General features: G+C 32.2%; 1 protein-coding gene across 1 annotated transcript; it reads right to left on the bottom strand.

Moving 5' to 3' along the window:
* Positions 1-2,214: 2,214 nt before the first annotated feature.
* LOC127721386 (zinc finger protein 239-like) lies at positions 2,215-18,199 on the bottom strand. The gene is made up of 2 exons (XM_052228122.1): positions 18,055-18,199; positions 2,215-4,696 (listed from the first exon to the last, which is right to left on the bottom strand). Exon 2 carries the CDS (start codon positions 4,645-4,647, stop codon positions 3,619-3,621), a length of 1,029 nt encoding a protein of 342 aa, XP_052084082.1. The 5' UTR covers positions 4,648-4,696; positions 18,055-18,199; the 3' UTR covers positions 2,215-3,618.
* Between the last annotated feature and the right edge of the window lie 1,786 nt (positions 18,200-19,985).

Here is a 19,985-nt window from a genome sequence, read left to right as displayed (position 1 = left end):
ATATCGTACTTTTTTCCCTTTTGGATTGATTTTTATTTTTTGCCACATGGGGGAGTTGGCTTTTATACCTGCCTATACGATATGGGGTTTGCTCATTGTTAGGGCTATACTGTGACTTTAATATGTGTTTTCTTTTCGCTGTAAGTTCTGACGGTCGACAGTCAGTTTACACCTTCATCACACGTGTAATTGCTGTGTGTACTCTCACGTGACTAAAAGTTTTCTATAAAACCTCAATTCTTAATCATACGCCTATTTTAATACCGGTAGTTTAAAACCAGAATGCATTCGACTCAAATTTTAATTGACTAGGTGTATAAAAAGAAGATGTGGTATGATTTCCAATGAGACAACTCTCCACAAGAGACCAAATGACACAGAATTTAACAACTATAGGTCACCGTACGGCCTTCAACAATGAGCAAAGCCCATACCGCATAGTCAGCTATACAAGGCCCCGAAATGACAATGTAAACCAATTTCGAAAACTAACGGCCTAATTTATGTACAAAAAATTCGTAAGGGTTCCGCAGAACCCAGTGTCTCGCCTACTTTTGCTGTTAATCGCAGGCTCAACAAAAATGAGGAAAAAAATCTATAAAAATATTTCTTTAGATACTATATTTTGATTGTAAGAAGCTTCTGTCAAAGTTTGGTATAAATCCAGGATATTTTATGAATCTAATAAATGTTTTAAAAACTTTAACTGCAGACTGTAATGTTAACTGGAAGAAAAACAAAGTCCATTTATAAGTAAAATATGGATAAACAGGTACAAATTTTAACAAAATTTCCTTCTAGATACTAGCTTTTGATCATAAACAAATCTGTCCAAGTTTGGTACAAATCCAGGACAGTTTAAGAAAGTTATTAAAATTTTAAAAACTATAACCACAGAGTGAATGTATTGTTTCCTGGCAGAAAAACTAAGTCCATTTATAAGTAAAATAAGGAAAAAAGGAAATTTTTTTTAACAGATTTACTTCTGGATACTATCTTATGATCATAAACAAGCTTCTGTCCAAGTTTGGTACAAATCCAGGATAGTTTAAGAAAGTTATTCAAATTTTAAAAACTTTAACCACAGAGTGAATATTTGTGGACGCCGCCAACGACGACGCCGACGGAATGAAGGATCGCTATGTATCGCTTTTCCGACTAAAGTCGAAGGCTCGACAAAAAAATATGTATAACACACAAACAAACGACAACCACTGAATTACAGGCTCCTGACGAGGGAGTGTCTATATTTCCTACCAGTACCGAAGGTCGTTGAATTGGTTTATTCCGGAAACACCGGATGCTTCCACCAATAACAGAGTGCATATGCTGAAATGTCACGCCTGTTTTACTTATCACTAAATTTATGTTGAAAGTCTGTAACATGAAGGTTTTACCGCAAGTATCACATAAGCTTAACATTATCAATGTTCTATGATAATGAGGTCATGGTCAGATAACACAGACAAGACAGACATGTTCACCTTAAAATTATTTCATTCCTAAATATAGCTGACCTATGACATCAAGAATTTGAAAAAACAGACCAAAACACAAAAACTTAACATTGACCAATGAACCATGAAAATGAGGTCAATGTCAGATGATACTGCCTAGAACTTCATGTATATAATCATTGTATACACTAAATATAGGTGACCTACTGTTGTGATACTGGCTAAAACTACATGTATACCTTACAATCATTCAATACACCAAATACAGCTGACCTGTTGCTTATAGTATCTGATAGACTGACACAATTACGAAAAATGTATCATTGACCAATGAACCATGAAAATGAGGTCAATGTCAGATAATGCCTACCAGACAGACATGCACATCTTACAGTCATTCATTTTACCAATTATAGTTGACCTGTTGCTTATAGTACTTGAAAAAAACAGACCAAAACAAACAAAAAATTAACATTGACCAATGAACCAAGAAAATAAGCTCAATATCAGAAGAAACCTGCCAGACTGACATGCACCCATTACAGTCATTCCATACACCACATATAGTTATCCTACTGTATACAGCATTTGAGAAACGGACCTAATTTAATCACATAACTTTAACCTTGATCCATGAAATGAGGTCGAGATTAGGTGAATCCTGTCTGACGGACATGTAGACGTTTCAAAAAATACCAAACATTTGCCAAATATACTGGTATTTATCCTAATACTGCATAATAAGTAAGAAATTCACATTACAAAAAACGTTTTATTTTTCAAGCAGTCACTGAACCACGAAAAATACTTAAAATCCATCAATCAATTAATGCTATAACATAGTAAAATACCCGGACGAACTTTCATACAATCATGAATAATAAAAATTATAATAATAATAGTATAAATTCTTTATTTAAAGAGAGTAACTAAACAATTATAGTTAGTTACATAAAACTTATCTTCCCTGAGACCACACAAACATCACAATACAATCAAAAACAGATATTTACACATAGTTTATTTACAGTCAAGTATTCTAGATGAATGACATTTATCAATTACTTACTAATCATGCTAATATGTGTTCTCATGTGTCTATGTAAATTATCACTAGTATGTGTTCTCTTGTGTCTGTAAATTATAACTAATATGTGTTCTCATATGTCTATGTAAGATATCACTGATATGATTTCTCATGTGTCTACGTAATTTATCAATAGTATGAGTTCTCATAACATGATGTGTCTGTAAATTATCATTAGTATGTGTTCTCATTTGTTTTTGTAAATTATCCATGATATCACGTATGTATGTGTTCTCATGATTTTAGTATGAAGATTATCACTCATTTTGAACCCCAAACCTCAAACATCTCATTTTAGAGTTTTATTCCCATTACATGTATGTATTCAAATGTGTCTCTTTGAGTCAACATGCTGATTAAAACCTTTACCACATACAGTCAAGAGATTAATCACCTGTGTGTTATCTCATGTGTCTCTTGACATTTCTAAGCTATCTAAACCCTTTACCACATACACAACAGTCATGAGATTAATGTGTTTTCATGTCAATATGTAAATAACATTGCTAACAAAACCCTGTACCACATACATTACAGTCATAAGGTAATTTGCCTGTATGTATTTGCATACATTTGTTTGGTACATCACAAACTGACAAATGTCATGAATGTGAGGTTTACATGTTTTGCCTGTATGTAATTTCATATGCCTCTTTAAATAAATAAGACGACTTAACCCATTCCCACATACATCACAGTCTTGAGGTTTATCGCCTGTATGTGTTCTCGTGTGTCTCTGTAAACCACAAAGTCGACTGAAACCTTTATCATTGTTTACCACATACATGTACATCATCAGTGATGATTTTTATCGCCTATTTGTGTTTTCATGTGTTTCTTTGAATTACTAATTAATTTGTGTTACCATGATTACTAAGCTAGCTAAACCCTTTACAACATACACCACACTCATGAAGTTAATAACATGTATGTGTTCTCATGTCAATATAAATTACAATGCTGACCAAACTCTTCCATATATACACCACTGTCATCAAGTAAATTGCATGGTAGGTATGGCCGTATGCTCATACTTTCTTTTTAACTATTAAATTGACTAAACCCTTTGCCATCTCAAATGTGAGGTTTACATGTTTTACCTGTATGTATTTTCATATGTCTGTTGAAATTACTAAGATCACTAAACCCTTTCCCACAAACATCACATTCATGAGGTTTAAAACCTGTATGTGTTCTCATATGTCTCTGTAAAATACTAAGCTGACGAAATCCTTTCCCACATAGATCACAGTCATGTGGTTTATCAACTGTATGTGTTCTCATGTGAATCTGTAAAACACAATGCTGACTAAACCGTTTACCACATACATAACAGTCATGAGGTTTATCACCTGGATGTATTCTCATGTGAATTTGTAAACTACTATGCTGAATAAAACTTTTACCACATAAATCACACTCATGAGGTTTATCACCTGTGTGTATTCTCGTGTGAATATGTAAATTGCCAAGCTGACTAAACCATTTACCACATACACCACAGTCATAAGGTTTATCACCTGTATGTGTTCTCATGTGAATTTGTAAACTACCATGCTGACTAAACCCTTTACCACATACATCACAGACATGAGGTTTATTTCCAGTACATGTATGTGTTCTCATGTGAATTTGTAATCTTCCAAGCTCACTAAACCCTTTTCCACATAAATCACAGGCATGAGGTTTATCTCTATGTGTAGTCATGTGTGCCTTTAGGGCATCACTGCGAAAGAATTCACTAGCACAAACATCACATTTATGACGTTTTTCACCAGTATGTGTTCTCATGTGTCTCCTTAAGTCACCACTTCGAGAAAATTCACTAGCACAAACATCACATGTATGACGTTTTTCACCAGTATGTGTTCTCATGTGTCTCTTTAAGTGACTAATTTGACTAAATTCTCTAGCACAAACACCACATTTATGATGTTTTTCACTTGTATATGTTCTCTCATGTCTCTTTAAGTCACTACTTTGACTAAATTCTCCAACACCAACACCAACATCACATTTATGAAGTATATTATCAATATGTGTGTTGATGTGTCTCTGTAAAGTACAATTGACAGTGACTAAATCCTCTCCTCCCTCTAACATCTGATTGATAATGTTAATCTTCAGTGTGTGAGTTCTTGTACAACTAACTCTGTATAAAGAGAAAAAAGAAATATAAAAAGAGCTCCAGATAAGAATTCACAAATTGGGGTTTTTACCCACCATTTTTTATGTAATTGAGTGAAAGAGTGTTTTCAATTGCATTATTAATTCCAATTCACCCCTCAAGCAAATATCAAAATTGGGTTTTTCACCACCAAGCTCCTTAATGTATTGGGTTTTGTCATCAAGATATTGAATTTAGGCATGTTAAAATGAAAGTATATCAAACCGAGATGTTCATCAACCTTAAATATGTTTCTTTCGTTATATATGTGATGGCTGTTTTATTTGGTTTATACCCTGATGAGCAATTGTTCGTTTAATTTGTATCTGGTTTATTTTAGTTGTTCTGCTAGTTTTGTATTTTCTCTTAATTTATATAAACTGATGCATGGTCACCGGAGCAGTCAGGGGACTTACTTAAAAGAGTGATTTTCTAAATCACTGATTCACGTAATATTATGTCCATAAAGGTTGGAAGTAAGGGTTGTCTTTCTTTAATAATCACCTATTTAAGTAGTACAAATAAATCACTAGACTAAGTGATTTAATTTAAATATAGAATACTAATGATCCAGGGACTAATTATGTTGCTAAAACTATCAGAACCAACATCTGTGTTGATAGGACATGTAGGATGACCGGGTCATGTCAGGTGATGACCTTGTACTAAATCTAGGATAATGACATAAAAATCACTTGTTTAAGTATCATACCTCAATTTCCTTTCAAAAAATCACTTCTTTAAGTATCATTATTTTAATAACCCCCTCTAAGGCCAAAAAAAAATATATGTCTGTTTACGGTTACCCGACCGACCATACTTTTGCGGAGCGTCTTTTTACCACAGAACACCACAGAATACCACAGAACACCCAAAATACAATAAAACTACTAAAATATACCACAGAACATTGAATTAATTTACAAAATGCAAAACTAATAATTCAGAATTATATCATTTTTACAATTCGGGCTACACTAATGACAGGACGATTGACCGGATGAGATATAAATTTCTTTAATGATCATAACTTTTTTTGTTATTTGGTAGTTTTTATTTTTTTATTTGGAGACCTTTGAGATACTAAACTATATTTTATAAAAATCTTTTAAAAACAATTTATTGTAAAAAAAAAAAGGTTTTTCAATAAGAAAAAATTATTTTCTATAAATAAAAGTTTTTCTATAAAAAAAAAAGATTTTCAATAAAAAAAATTGATTTTCTATAAATAAATGTTGTTCTATAAAAAAATGTTTTTCTATAAAAAAAAATATGCTTTTTCTATTTAAAAAAATGTTTTTCTATAAAAAAAAAATGCTTTTTCTATTTAAAAAAATTCGTAAGGGTTCCGCGGAACCCAGTGTCTCGCCTACTTTTTCTGTTAATCACAGGCTCAACAAAAATGAGGAAGTAAATCAATAAAAATATTTCTCTTGATACTATCTTTTGATTGTAAGAAGCTTCTGTCCAAGTTTGGTAAAAATCCAGGATAGTTTATGAATCTAATAAATGTTTAAAAACTTTAACTGCAGACTGAATGTAACGTTAACTGGAAGAAAACAAAATTTCCTTCTAGATACTAGCATTTGATCATAAACAAGCTTCTGTCCAAGTTTGGTACAAATCCAAAATAGTATAAGAAAGTTATTAAAATTTTTAAAACTTTAACCACAGAGTGATGAATGTGTTGTTTCCTGGCAGAAAATCTAAGTCCATTTAAAAGTAAAATACGGAAAAAATGGATTTATTTTTTTACAAAATTTCCTTCTAGATACTAGCATTTGATCATAAACAAGCTTCTGTCCAAGTTTGGTACAAATCCAAAATAGTATGAGAAAGTTATTAAAATTTTAACAACTTTAACCACAGAGTGAATGTGTTGTTTCCTGGCAGAAAATCTAAGTCCATTTAAAAGTAAAATAAGGAAAAAATGTTTTTTTTTTTTTACAAAATTTACTTCTGGATACACTCTTATGATCATAAACAAGCTTCTGTCCAAGTTTGGTAGAAACCCAGGATAGTTTAAGAAAGTTATTAAAATTTTAAAAACTTTAACCACAGAGTGAATGTAATATTTCCCGGCAGAAAAACTAAGTCCATTTATAAGTAAAATACGGAAAAAATGGAATTTTATTTTTACAAAATTTACTTCTGGATACTATCTTATGATCATAAACAAGCTTCTGTCCAAGTTTGGTAGAAATCCAGGATAGTTTAAGAAAGTTATTAAAATTTCAAAAACTTTAACCACAGAGTGAATATTTGTGGACGCCGCCGCCGCCGACGACGACGACGACACCGATGCCGACGGAATGTAGGATCGCTATGTCTCGCTTTTTTGACTAAAGTCGAAGGCTCGACAAAAATGTTGTTTTTCTATAAAAAAAAAAATGCTTTTTCTATTTAAAAAAATGCCTTTTCTATATAAAAAAAAGTTGACATGATGAATTTTACCGGCGCCAATTGCACTATTAAGATTAAGTTTGTTCTCCTAATTCTGTTAATAAATTTCAAAATAATCAACTATTTACAAAATTGTCAATAGATTGAATTCTAATTGCCATCTGATTATGCAATGTATAATTCAATTAAATGGTTTATTCCTCCTAAAATCTTGTATGTCATTTGTAAGAAATCTGTCATATAAAGGACACGATAAAATAACATGGGCTTCATCTTCTAAAATACCCTTACAACTATCACAGACTCGCTCCTCTAAAAGTAATTTCTCAAATCTCCCTGTTTCGATTCTTAGTGATGCTACACCACATCGAAATTAGACAAAAAGAACTCCTATGTGAAAATGACATTGGAATTGTACAATAAGTTTCCGTTTCAAAACTGTTCTTAAATAAATTATATGTTCGAAGTTTGTTACCACCTTTACCAGATAAAGCTTTTTCTGACTGTAAATTGCATTGCCACTGTTCAACATATTTACTAAACATTTTAGACATAATAGTATTGACAACTGAAGTACTATGAACATATTCTGTAATGTTACACAAATGTTCTGTATTACACTCAGAAAATGTTTTCGTTACATAAAAATTCCAATTTTTTATACACTTGCGTTTTTTACTGATAATGTCTGCCCATATGAAAACTTTTCTGTTTAACCGATTAGAACTCATATTGTTCAAACGGCACCATAGTAGAATTAAGCATTGCCATTATTTTTGAAAGATAGGAATAGATTTGATTTGATTTGATTTTTTTGTGTTTTAACGCCACTTTTAAGCACCGCTTTTGGGCTATTTCGTGGCGGCCAGTTTTTATTGGTGGAGGAAGCCGGAGTGCCCGGAGAAAACCACCGACCTTCGATAGGAAAACTGACAATCCTAGTCAATTAAGATTGGAGTCGAGTGCACCCGCACGAGCGGGGTTCGAACTCACAACCTCAGTGTTGACTGGCTAGTGATTACAGTAGTAACTACTTAGACCACTCGGCCACCGAGGCCCCAGATAGGAATAGAAGGAATATTTATTTTCAAAATGTAGGAATAGCAGGAAGACACCAAATTAAATGTATTTGATGTCTCAGGTGTGAAAACTTAAATGACATGTTAATTGGCTTGATGAATTGGTGATTACGACGAGTGTCAAAATTAGATAATCTAATTAAATTTTGGTACTTTTAATGTGCCGGTGAACTCGCTCAGATCATCATTTTGGACTCAAAATAAAGAATCTATATAGTAATGCTACATATGTCAGTTTTTAATTATTTAGATGCAGTTCAACTATTTCTTAATGCATACAAAATTTCGTAAAAATCTGAAATATTGTCCAAAGACTTTTATTTCATCTCAAGTAAAGTATGTGTATACAATGTTTCATCTGACTTGCCGACAGTATTTGGTTTTGAACTGCATCAAGTGTATCAAGAATCTATTCCGTGTTTCAAAAGCCAAGCTAATGTACTAGTTTGTGATGTCCATCGGAGTTGCCGCTAGTGTTGTCAGAGAACGTTTTCCCTGGACAATGCTGGAGACAACTACCAGCATGCCTCTACACAATTTAAGGCCCTGTATAAATTCTATACATAAATTGGAGAAGATACACACACATCAAAAGAAAAGTCCCAAATCATTAAATTTGAGATTTTTTACTATTATAACGACACACTTATAATATTTTATAAGTCAACTCAAATAACTGTCCAACAACAACTTCAAATATCTTGTTGAAAGTATTTGCTAGCCCTTAAAGGACTGCTTTATATATTATTCAATATTCAATAATATACATGTACTTATTATTAAACAAAAATGACAACTACAAAAACGATAAATTCTGGTATATACAAAATAGATTTAAGATATTACGTTATGCATCTAGTAGAAACATTCTAAAAAATGGAAGGAAAAAATTACAAGAAAAAATTAAAATGTATTTTAAAAAAAAGTAAATGTCACAAATATACCCCAGAATTACAATTGGTGGGACTTTAAATATTTTTTGTATATTATGGTTTTAATACCGGTAGGTGTTTTTGGTAAAGACCCAATAATAGGCCAATTCAGTTGGGGGCGTAGCGATAGTGAGTCGACCTTAAATAGAAAATTAAATTTATTAGAATAATAAATGTCAAATTATAAAAAGAATTAACAATAACAATGATATAATGTCTGAAGGATTTATATTTCGAAGTTTTGTGGTATATTTTTGGTGTTCTGTGGTAAAAAGACGCTCCCCTACTTTTGAGCGCCGACCCCAAGTCATTTTATTTCCCTCGTAAAGTGAAAAATAAACTGAACTCGTGTCAAAAGCGAAGTTAGTGTTGCAAATGATATAAATCAATTGCCTGATACATCCCAATGTTCACAATAGTGAATATGACAGCTGTTTTAAGGAAATTCGCAACTCGTGTGATGGTCCAAGGACACAGTTATCCTCCTTTGGTTACGAATATAGTCCCTAGTGTGAACAGTGTATAACTTGCATTTTTTTTTTATACACTTTCCCAATTTATTTCTTGATATTTTATGCATGAAATATTAAGTAAGGGGATGAAATTACATGTTAAAAAAATTTGGGTGCTGAATCTTTATGTTAAGTAGTGATTTGGTCCAGTTAAATAAGGTCAAAAATTAGAATGTCTGAAGCTGTCAAACTGAATTTTAGCCCCCCTTAACACAGAATTGTCAATATTTTGAGTTAAAGCTGGTAGAAGTTTCTATAATTTTGTATCACTAGTAGTTCACTACACTGTAAAAATCTTTTTGAGATAGAGCAGGTGCGATTTTTTTAATTTGAATTTATTGTCTAAAAGAAATGCACTACGAAATAACTGTGTTCTCGGGTCTAACTATGAATTCCGTAAATGTAGATTCTGTACTTTGGCAACTTTCCTGAATGGTTTGCTGGTTTCAATTTGTCAAACTCAATATAAGTAAAGGATTTACATCTTTGTTTGACAGAAATTCTGTTAAAATGTCCCATTTTGGCATTATACGGCTAAAATAAGCATTTTAAAGCAGTTTCCATTTTATGCCTAAGAGCCATGCTGACTTTCTATCTGACAGCTTTTTACGTTCCTGATATTTATGTTTCTATGCTTAAATCAATTTTAATTAACCATTTGTAAACTCTGAATCTAGAGAAAAGTAGATTAATATTATCACAGAAAAAATGTACAGAATATTTGTATTTATGTCCCTGGTTAAACGGCCTGTTTGATGTATGTGAAATGTGAAGAGCTTTGTACATAAAATCTGTGGTCCATCACAAATATTTTACTAAATCTGTAAAAAAAAACACTTTACAATGATCAGTACACCCTATTCATTTCATATGCTACCATAATTTTCTTCTTTAGGATAGTAAGTGGTTCAAATATATGCCAATTGAGACTAAAACTACATGCAAGTTTTCCATTGAAAAGTGAAAAACTGGTCATCAAACCATACTGTCTGCAAAAAAAAGTTGAATTCAAGAGTCCTTTTGCAATTAGACTTCTTGTATCATGACATCTTAGCATAGAAATGAGCAAAAAGTAACAAATTTCCATTTCTTATAGCCTCTGTGTGCATTTTTATATGTAAATATGGGCTACGGCCTAAATTGACTCTAAATAATTATCAGTCTTACATGGCCTAAGACCATATTATACTCATGTGGTATGCTTTTTGTAACTTTTCTTTACATTTAAAGTACATTTAATATATATGGAAGAACAATGTATGGTTAAAAAACTTCAAAAACTTCAAATTGGTTGAAAAAAATGCATGTTTATGTAAGGCTTCCCTTAATACGAAAATCTCTATTTTCAGACACAGGCTCATATAAATTTGACTTTTGAATAACTGTGATAAATCTGATAAATCAAATGAGTGTTCCGTTGCTTTTAATACTTATTATATTATATTCAAGAGTATTTAAAAAGCAAATTTTTGCAATATTTGAATTTTTTGGCCAAAATCTTGACAGTTGAAAATATTTGATTTAAACGTCAAAAATAAACATCCAAATTTCAATATTAAAATGGCCCTAGTTTCTATAATATATATCATATGGCCATGAAACTTGGCCAACTATCTCAAAATTTCCTAAGCTTAGGTCATGCAAAGTTTTATTAAAATTGGTCAAGTCTTTCTATCCTATTAGGTCCAAGGACACAGTTATCGTCCTTTGGTTTTTGTTGTCTACAAATATAGTCCCTAGTGTGAACAGTGTATAACTTGCATTTTTTTTTTATACACTTTCCCAATTTATTTCTTGATATTTTATGCATAAAATATTAAGTAAGGGGATCAAATTACATGTTAAAAAAATTTGGGTGCTGAATCTTTATGTTAAGAAGTGATTTGGTCCAGTTAAAAAGGGTCAAAAATTAGAATGTCTGAAGCTGTCAAACTGAATTTTAGCCCCCCTTAACACAGAATTGTCAATATTTTGAGTTAGAGCTGGTAGAAGTTTCTATAATTTTGATATTATTTGTATCACTAGTAGTTCACTACACTGTAAAAAATCTTTTTGAGATAGAGCAGGTGCGATTTTTTTAATTTGAATTTATTGTCTAAAAGAAATGCACTACGAAATAACTGTGTTCTGGCCAAAGACCACAATTAATGATCCTGCTTTTCGTTGTCCACGAATATAGTTCCTTTTAATTAGAGTGTATTTTTTCTTAATTTTTTTTCTTTCCCTTCCTCACTCATTTCTTAGATTTTTTTGGATGGAAATGAAAGAAGAGAGGTGAAATAAACTTTTGGATGTTGTATTTTAACTGATTTTGATATGGAAAGAGTGATTAGGCCAGGTGCAAAAAGGTGATATTTACAGTTTTCGGAACATCTCTTGACTTGTCCATAGGGGTATGGATGTGTATTGGCTAAATTTGTAAGATGCTGGGGAGCGATATTTCTGAATGTTTGATATATGTTTGGACTAGTGCTGTACTTTACACACACAAAATATTCGACAAAAAGAATCGGTGCATTTTTTTTAATGAAACAAAACGTTATAAAGAACTACATGTAATAGAGAATTTAATTGTAGTCTGTGGCCTAAGAGGTGAATTCAGGAAATATTGAATTTGTACTTTGACAACTTCCCTGAATGATCTATTGGTATTAATTTGTCAAACTACATGAGAATAAATGATTTCCACTTTTATTTGATAGACATTTTGTAAAAAAGTGACATTTCAGCCTACATGCCCAAAATTGAACTTTTTCAGTTGTTTCAATATTTTTACAAAAGTAGCATGCTTACTTTCTCTCTGACAGGTTTTTCTGATTTTCTATTTGTGTTTGTGGTATCTAATGTAGATGTTTAACTCATTGTTGAACACTAAACATACAAAAAAAGTAGATAAAATCAGAATGAGAGTGCAAAATGTGCTACTTTAATGGTCTTAGTCTAACGGTCAGTATGAAGCAAGTGAAAAATGAGGTTCTATGCACATACAAGTTGAATTCCTTTTAGCAGATTTCACTGAATCTGTATCAAAAGCACTAATTACTGGTTGTTTGACCTTGTCTGTTTCACAAACTACCTTTATTTTCTTTTGTTTGATAACTAGTGGTTAAAATATTGGCCTTTTGAGGCTGAAATTTCATGCCGGTTTTAAAAAGTAAAGTAAATAACTTTGCATCAGATCATACTGTCTACATATATAGTTGAAAGTGACAGTCTTGTTACATCCAGGCTCCATGTTTTATCATATCTGAGCAAAGATTTGAGCAAAAAGAAGCATATCTCCATCTCCCCTATCATTTATATGCTTTTTAATATGCAAATGTGGGGAACGACCTAAATTGACAACCTGTTTTTTTAAGCTTGACATTGCTGAAGACCATTTTATTCACATGTGTTATGCTATTTGAAACTTATATTTCCATTAAAAGTACATTTATAACATGTAAAAGGTTTTTTTATAACTTACCAACTTCAGAAAATTGTGGTAAGTGAAAAATATAACATTTCATATAAGGCCTCACTTCATTTGAAAACCTCTATTTTTTGGCACAGGCCCATATGAAATTTACTTCTGGCCATTTTTTATAAGTCTGAAACATGAAGTATGCTATCTGTTGCTTTTAATAGGTGATAACTTATACATAGAGACATTAAAAAGTGTAAGTTTTGGTATATTTTGGTTTTTAGAAGCCCAAATTTGATAGTTGAAATTATTCTAATTCAATGCCACAATTCAGCACCCAAAGTTCAGATATAAAAAATGCCACAATTTTTATAATTGGTATCATATGGTTTTGAAACTTTGTAAACTGTTTCATAATACACTAAGCTTAAATCATGCCAAGTTTTATTAAAATTGGTCAAGGTTTAGACCCCTAATAGGCCAAAGACCACAATTAATGATCCTGCTTTTCGTTGTCCACGAATATAGTTCCTTTTAATTAGAGTGTATTTTTTCTTAATTTTTTAAGAAGTAAAACTTCCGTGGAACCCTGTGTCTCGCCTGGGATTACTTCTGTCAGTGTAAAAGTGTAATGTTGACTATAAAAAGTTATCTATTGATCAGTGAAATACAGGATTTAAGACAAAAAACTTTATCTTGAAGATAAGCTTATTTTCAAGGTTCATAACAATCTATGAAGGTTTACAAATTTATCATGTAAAAACAGACAGTCTGTTAATTGTAAAAAAAAAAAGTCAGTAAAATACTGAAAAAAAAAAAAAAAATAAAAAAATTCAAAATTATCTCTTTTAAAATCATTAAAAATCTTCTGCCAAATGTTCATAAAATTCCATGAAAGTCTGACAAAGTAATTGATGTGTAACAATTAACCTCAAAATGTATCTACTTATTAACTACAAAACAACAAAGTCCTTTTATTAGTAAAATACGGAAAATAAAAAAATATATATTTTCATTATGCTCTGGATACTGACTTTTGATCATAAAAAGTTTGTGTCCAACTTAGGTAAAATTTCATGAAGGTTTGACAAAGTAATTGATGTCCGAAAAACACTTTAACCTTGTACGGCATCTCAATATTAACTGTAAACAAAAACTAAGTCCTTTTAGTCGACCGTGCGAGATCCTCATTGGTAGTCAAGGTCGTTAAACACCCCCTAGTAGTAAAATATCGTTGACATAACACTAGTGGTTCCCCATAAACAAACTTATCACAAACTAATGCATGTAAACCAAGCAAAAGTTTCAAAGTCAATAGACCATGACTGAGGGGGCGGGGCCAAATAATCGGTAAACGGACAAAAAGTCCCAGGACATAAAGTCACAAATTTGATAGGACAAAAAGTCAGGACAAAAAGTCACAAATAGTTTGTTGACAATTTGTTTAAATATATAAGAGAAAGATCTTGAAATATTTTCTTTTTATTACATATTCATTTTTAAATAATCTCAAAACTGAATTGTGACTTTTTGTCCTGTGACTTTTTGTCCGTTTCTTTTTGTCCAGTGACTTTCTGTCCTACATTCAAATAATCTCCATGGAAATGAAATGTGCCAATGCTAATACAACTGCATACCAAATATTATTTGCCTACCACTAGTGGTTCCTCATTAAGTGACCTAATTACAAACTTATAAATTGTTGACTCCGCCGCCGACAACGACGCAGGAAACAACATAACCTATGTCTCACTTTTTGACTCCCGGCGTCAAGGCGAGACAAAAATCAGAAGAAATATTCATAAAATTTTGCTCTGAATACTGTCTTAAATTTGGTCATAAAAATATTCTGTCTAACTTCCGTAGAACTCCATGAATGTCTGACAAAGTTATTGATAAAATCAAAAATAACTTTAACAACAGACTGAACCTAAATGTTGACGACGCCGACGGAATCTAGGAACGCTAAGCCACGGTCTCGTTTTCGCGACATAAATGTCGCAGGCTCGTCAAAAATGCAAACCACATATCGAATGAATTGCTTTAAACAGTAGGAAACTGAGTAGAATTCACAGTACATTCAGACTTTGACAGAAAATGAACAAATAATGTAATATGATACCATTTCATTACAGTAAATTTCGCCGTGACTTTTAAAATTTATTATTGAAGAAAGAATAACAAGAGTTAGACTCGTGTGGTTTAAGCTTTTTTTTTTATTTGTTTAGATTAAATTATTTTTTCTCCTAAATTCATGTGTATGCCCGGGCATTTGACGTAAACATAGCTACGCGCCTGACATGACTCAAAATCATGTCACAAAAAATAAAATAAAATGGAAAAACCAACCTACCTACCCTATTTTTTTAAAAATGTAACCTTAAACAGACATTTATTTTTTTTGGTCTAATTTAAACACCCTCGAACAGTGAAATTTTGATTGCGAACAGTAGAATTTTATTACATAATCTATAAGATGAAACCTTGAATTTTACAGGAAAAATACTCCCACTGATGGGAAAAATCTGTTAAGAAAGTATCAGTTCATTATGTAAAGCCATTTTTATAGCATTTTTTCAACTAAAATAGAATTTGCAGCTAAATGATTGGATCAAAGGCATAAACCTTGCTGCTTAAAAGAAGCAGAAAGTTCTTTTTTTTTTCAATTTTACTAATGAAAAGATATTTTCTAAACATATGTGTTTAAAATTTTGGTAAAATTACAAAATCACAAATTGTGACAAAACTTCGAATTTGCTTCTTAAATAAGTGATTTAAAAATCACTTATTTCAATAAGTCCCCTGACTGTTGAGTATGGCATTAACTAATTGCCTGCCTTCCTAGAGCACATTTGATCACCCTTTGGTTTATTTGAGTAGGTGTGGCTAGGTTTTTAGATTTTTATGTAGTTCTTGTGAACATTGGATCCTGTAGGACAGTTTTGCCAGTCCTATCAACTGTTCGTCAGACCTACTTTTTTTTAAAATAATAAATAGTTCCCAGTTGGATTAAGATACACCTTAAAACCTTGATGATCATGGGGTGGATTAAAATGAATGAGACCCAAATAAATAAATGACAATGTTGTACTTCACTTGCCAATAACAATCTATAGTTGTCTTATTGGCATAAGAACAATTAGGTCAAAAACAAAGAAAGTGGTAAGCTACAATACGTCAAAACGAATATATGTGTGTTAACTCATCAACAGAAATGAAAAAAAAAAAAAACTCTTTTAAAACAAAAAAATATTTGAATATTTTTGTTTAATTGTTATCTGTTCATTAGTTGTCCCTTATTAGAACTAATGGTTTCTATTGTTTTTCAACTATATAATTGATTTGGCTTTTCTCTGTTCCAACTGATTTAATTCTTGCACAACTGAGACGAAACCAGTTTTTGTCATACTAGTAACAATGTTCTCGTTAAGGCGCATATACTCGCCCTGGACGCGCTATGCATGAAGCTGTGCGTTTGAGGAACGCTTCCTGATAACACTAGCTGAGTCGTGTTATCATAATTATCCCTCAGCTATCAAAAATAAGCTGAACATATGAAAACATGCTTCTATTCAACATTATTAGTGGAAATTTACTTTTGTTTTAATTCAATTATTGACATAAATCACGAGCAATACAAAAATAATTATGATCACTTACACGCTAATTGGATAAATGCAGAGAAGATCGAAATATGTTTACATCGACATGTTTACCTTTTTGAGCAACTGACAATTCCAACAGGGACCCAGATCAACTATTTAATGTAACGCTCTATTTTTAGAACGAAAGGAGATTTTCAATTATCAATATTACAAAAATATATTTACACAATGATTATAGATAAGGGTAAATAACGCACACGAAAACGACAAAAAGGGTTGAGAACGCATGGTTTTGACATTTATTAGGTTTTCCTTGCATGAATTGGGTTTTTGATCACTGCAATCGTAAATTGCATTGGGTTTTCAATTATTTGTATTGCATGATCACGCAAATAGGCAGCTTATCTGGAGCTCTGTATAAAGACATAAACCTTTTGATACCTTCCTGCAATTTACACATTACATATCTATTTTGACATTCTCTGTATTTATGCATCTGTATGTTTGATAATTCTAATTCCATACTATATACAACATGTACAAGAATTTTATATGGTGTACTGCCTCATTGATGTATTACTATACCTCACATCTTGTATTTTTGTATCGTATATATATATTGTGTATTATTATTATTATGCATGTGTCTGTCCAAAGTCATGAAGCTGTGATTTAATGGTTGTCAATTGGCGCGTTTGAAGTCCGTGTATTTCATATATGTTTGTGAAGGGATTGCTTCCCTTAGAAAATGTGGTAGATACTTAGTCAGTCGGTTTACACGCTGCCTTGTAACACAGAGGTCCCAGGTTCGAGTCCCAGTGGAGACAAGCGATTTTGTAATGAAAATCATTGCTTCCCTTAGAAAATGTATGTGGTAGATACTTAGTCAGCCATAAGCGGTTGAGCTAAGGAAGTACTTCTTTAGCTCAGTCGGTGAAATAACACGCTGCCTTGAAACACAGAGGTCCTGGGTTCGAGTCCCGTTGGAGACAAGCGATTTTGTAATGAAAATCATGCTCTCCAGTTACATGTTTTTATTTTTTTCCCTCTAATTTCTTACAGGAAGCACCTAGATACTTAATTTGAACTTTGGAGGATAGTTGTCTCGTAATATTGTCCACATCTCATGGCTTTTCGTGCTACTAAGAATGCATTGTGACGTCACAATTTACATTGCAAAAGTATGCATAGTACGAATTCATATGACGTACGAAAACATATGATCTGACCTAGTCAAAATAATTATGACGCCTTGGAAGGCTATTTTAAATTTTTGCTTTGACGCCTTCCTGCCATGTAAGGCGTCAAAGAAAAAAATATAATAGCCTTTCAAGATGTCATAATTATTTGGACTAGATCTGACCCTAAATTATAGTAATATTATTTTTTGGCAATCACACGTTATTTACTGTCTTAAACATGACAAATTTCAGTCTGGATGTAAATAAAAGCTTCTTCATAGTTTTCACGTTATAAACAGTATTTAGTCTACCCATATATTTATCACTTCAGTTTGTTATTTATAAGATAAATCATCATCTTCTCATCATTCAGGGGAATATAAGTAAGGGGGAAGGAAACCAATGATACTATGCTTGGAAGATTTCGTTCGAACCTCTCTGGGTTTGACTATAATGTATGAGAAAATATCAGAGCTGTTCGAAAACTAATTTGTGTTATGCTATTGGTTAAAAGTTTTGACGGAAGTATGACAATAAGTTATAACATGAATATTTATATATTTGAACTCTGTTTTTCTATCACTAAAAGGTCAATACACAGTTTTGTTTATCTAGGCGGCGTATTAATCACAACCACGCGCCACATCGTTCCTCCATTATACTGTTGTAGATAGTATAACCATTACTGACAGTGTTTTTTTTTATTAATTAATTTGTTTTTTCTGCTTTTTGCTGATTTTGTGTGTGTGTGTGTGTGTGTGTGTGATCGAATAAATAGCAGATAGTTTGTCGTTAATCTGCAATACTTCATGTACACATTATACTTGGTCCGCGGTGTATTCGACTGACTGTTTCATTTTACCAATATAGTAAAATAAGCAATGAAAATATCAGAAAACAGAAATAGAAAGTATTGACTCCGAGGTCATAAATGATTGAGCTATTATATTATAATTCATGCAATTTAAATTTTATGACTCCCTTTCTATTTCTTTTTAATAATCGCTGTAGCCGTAACCTTTGCTATTGGTATTGTGTTTGAAGGTTAACACACGGTTTTCATTACCTTTATGGTTTATTCCTATTCAAAGAATTTGTTAGTTTAACTGATTGTAATTTTTCTCATTATGAATTTAAAAATTTGAACTCTCGGTAGAAAACACAAGCTAGGTTATGCAGATATACGAACGAATATATTTTGTATAAATTCATGATTTCCCTTAATACGTTATTTCATATCTTACTTTTTTAATACACGGGTTGGCAAGCGATCCGATAGGTATTTATTTTTCTTTCATTGGATAAATAATCCTACAAGTTTATTTGTATTGATGACGAAAAGGCATGTTACCACAGATGTAGGCCAGCCCTACATGCATTTGCTCCAGTTCCAATGTGTGTTTTCAAAACTCTTGAAGAGTAATATATATGCATTGCTTTACATCATATTTTACCATGTTTTCATCTTCAATCAATGTTTCATATACCATATCCGTTGCTGATCCAGGATTTAAAAAAAAAGGGGAACCACTAAAAAACTTCAGGAATGGGGCATACAGTCTATATGCAAGAGACATGTAGTCCCATAAGGGTGGGCGGGTTCACTTGTCTACCCATACCCTCACCTCAATCCAATTATGTATGGATTAAGGAGGAGGGCGTAGAATGCGTACGCCCCCTTTAATTGGATAATATATCATTGTTTAGCATTAAATCGTTCAAGCAATTCTGGACCGCCCCAAATCTTTACAAATTCTTTTGATTCTTGTTTTGAAAACACACTATCAGAATCAAAAACGAAAATAAAATATGAAAGCCAGCAACCAACGACAATCACCGAAATACAGCAGCACATGCGTTGAAGACCCATTGGTTTGCCAAGGGCTGTTTTCTGCACTTTGGTCGGGTTGTTGTCTCTTTAAACACATTCCCCGCTTCCATTCTCAATTTGATCCTCCATGACATGGGACAAACGCATACAGAACCTGGCAGGGTTAATAATGTTTGTTAGTGCCCAGTCCTCCCTGTAACTCGAGACAGTGGTCAATTTAAATCATGACCCACTCTTTGCGACATTTTAAAGATAAACAAAACTTCGTCAGAAAGACATAACAAAGTATATAAGTTCAGCACTGATCCTGATATGAAGCTGTTATCAG

This window comes from Mytilus californianus, unplaced genomic scaffold, assembly GCF_021869535.1.
Source record: "Mytilus californianus isolate M0D057914Y unplaced genomic scaffold, xbMytCali1.0.p SCAF_12, whole genome shotgun sequence".
Classification (NCBI taxonomy): Eukaryota; Metazoa; Mollusca; class Bivalvia; order Mytilida; family Mytilidae; genus Mytilus; species Mytilus californianus.
This window is presented reverse-complemented; position numbering and strand designations above follow the sequence as displayed.

What these genes read in the sequence shown, in the direction of transcription:
- LOC127721386 (XM_052228122.1), bottom strand. Translation starts at nt 4,647, where the DNA reads ATGTTAGAGGGAGGAGAGGATTTAGTCACTGTCAATTGTACTTTACAG.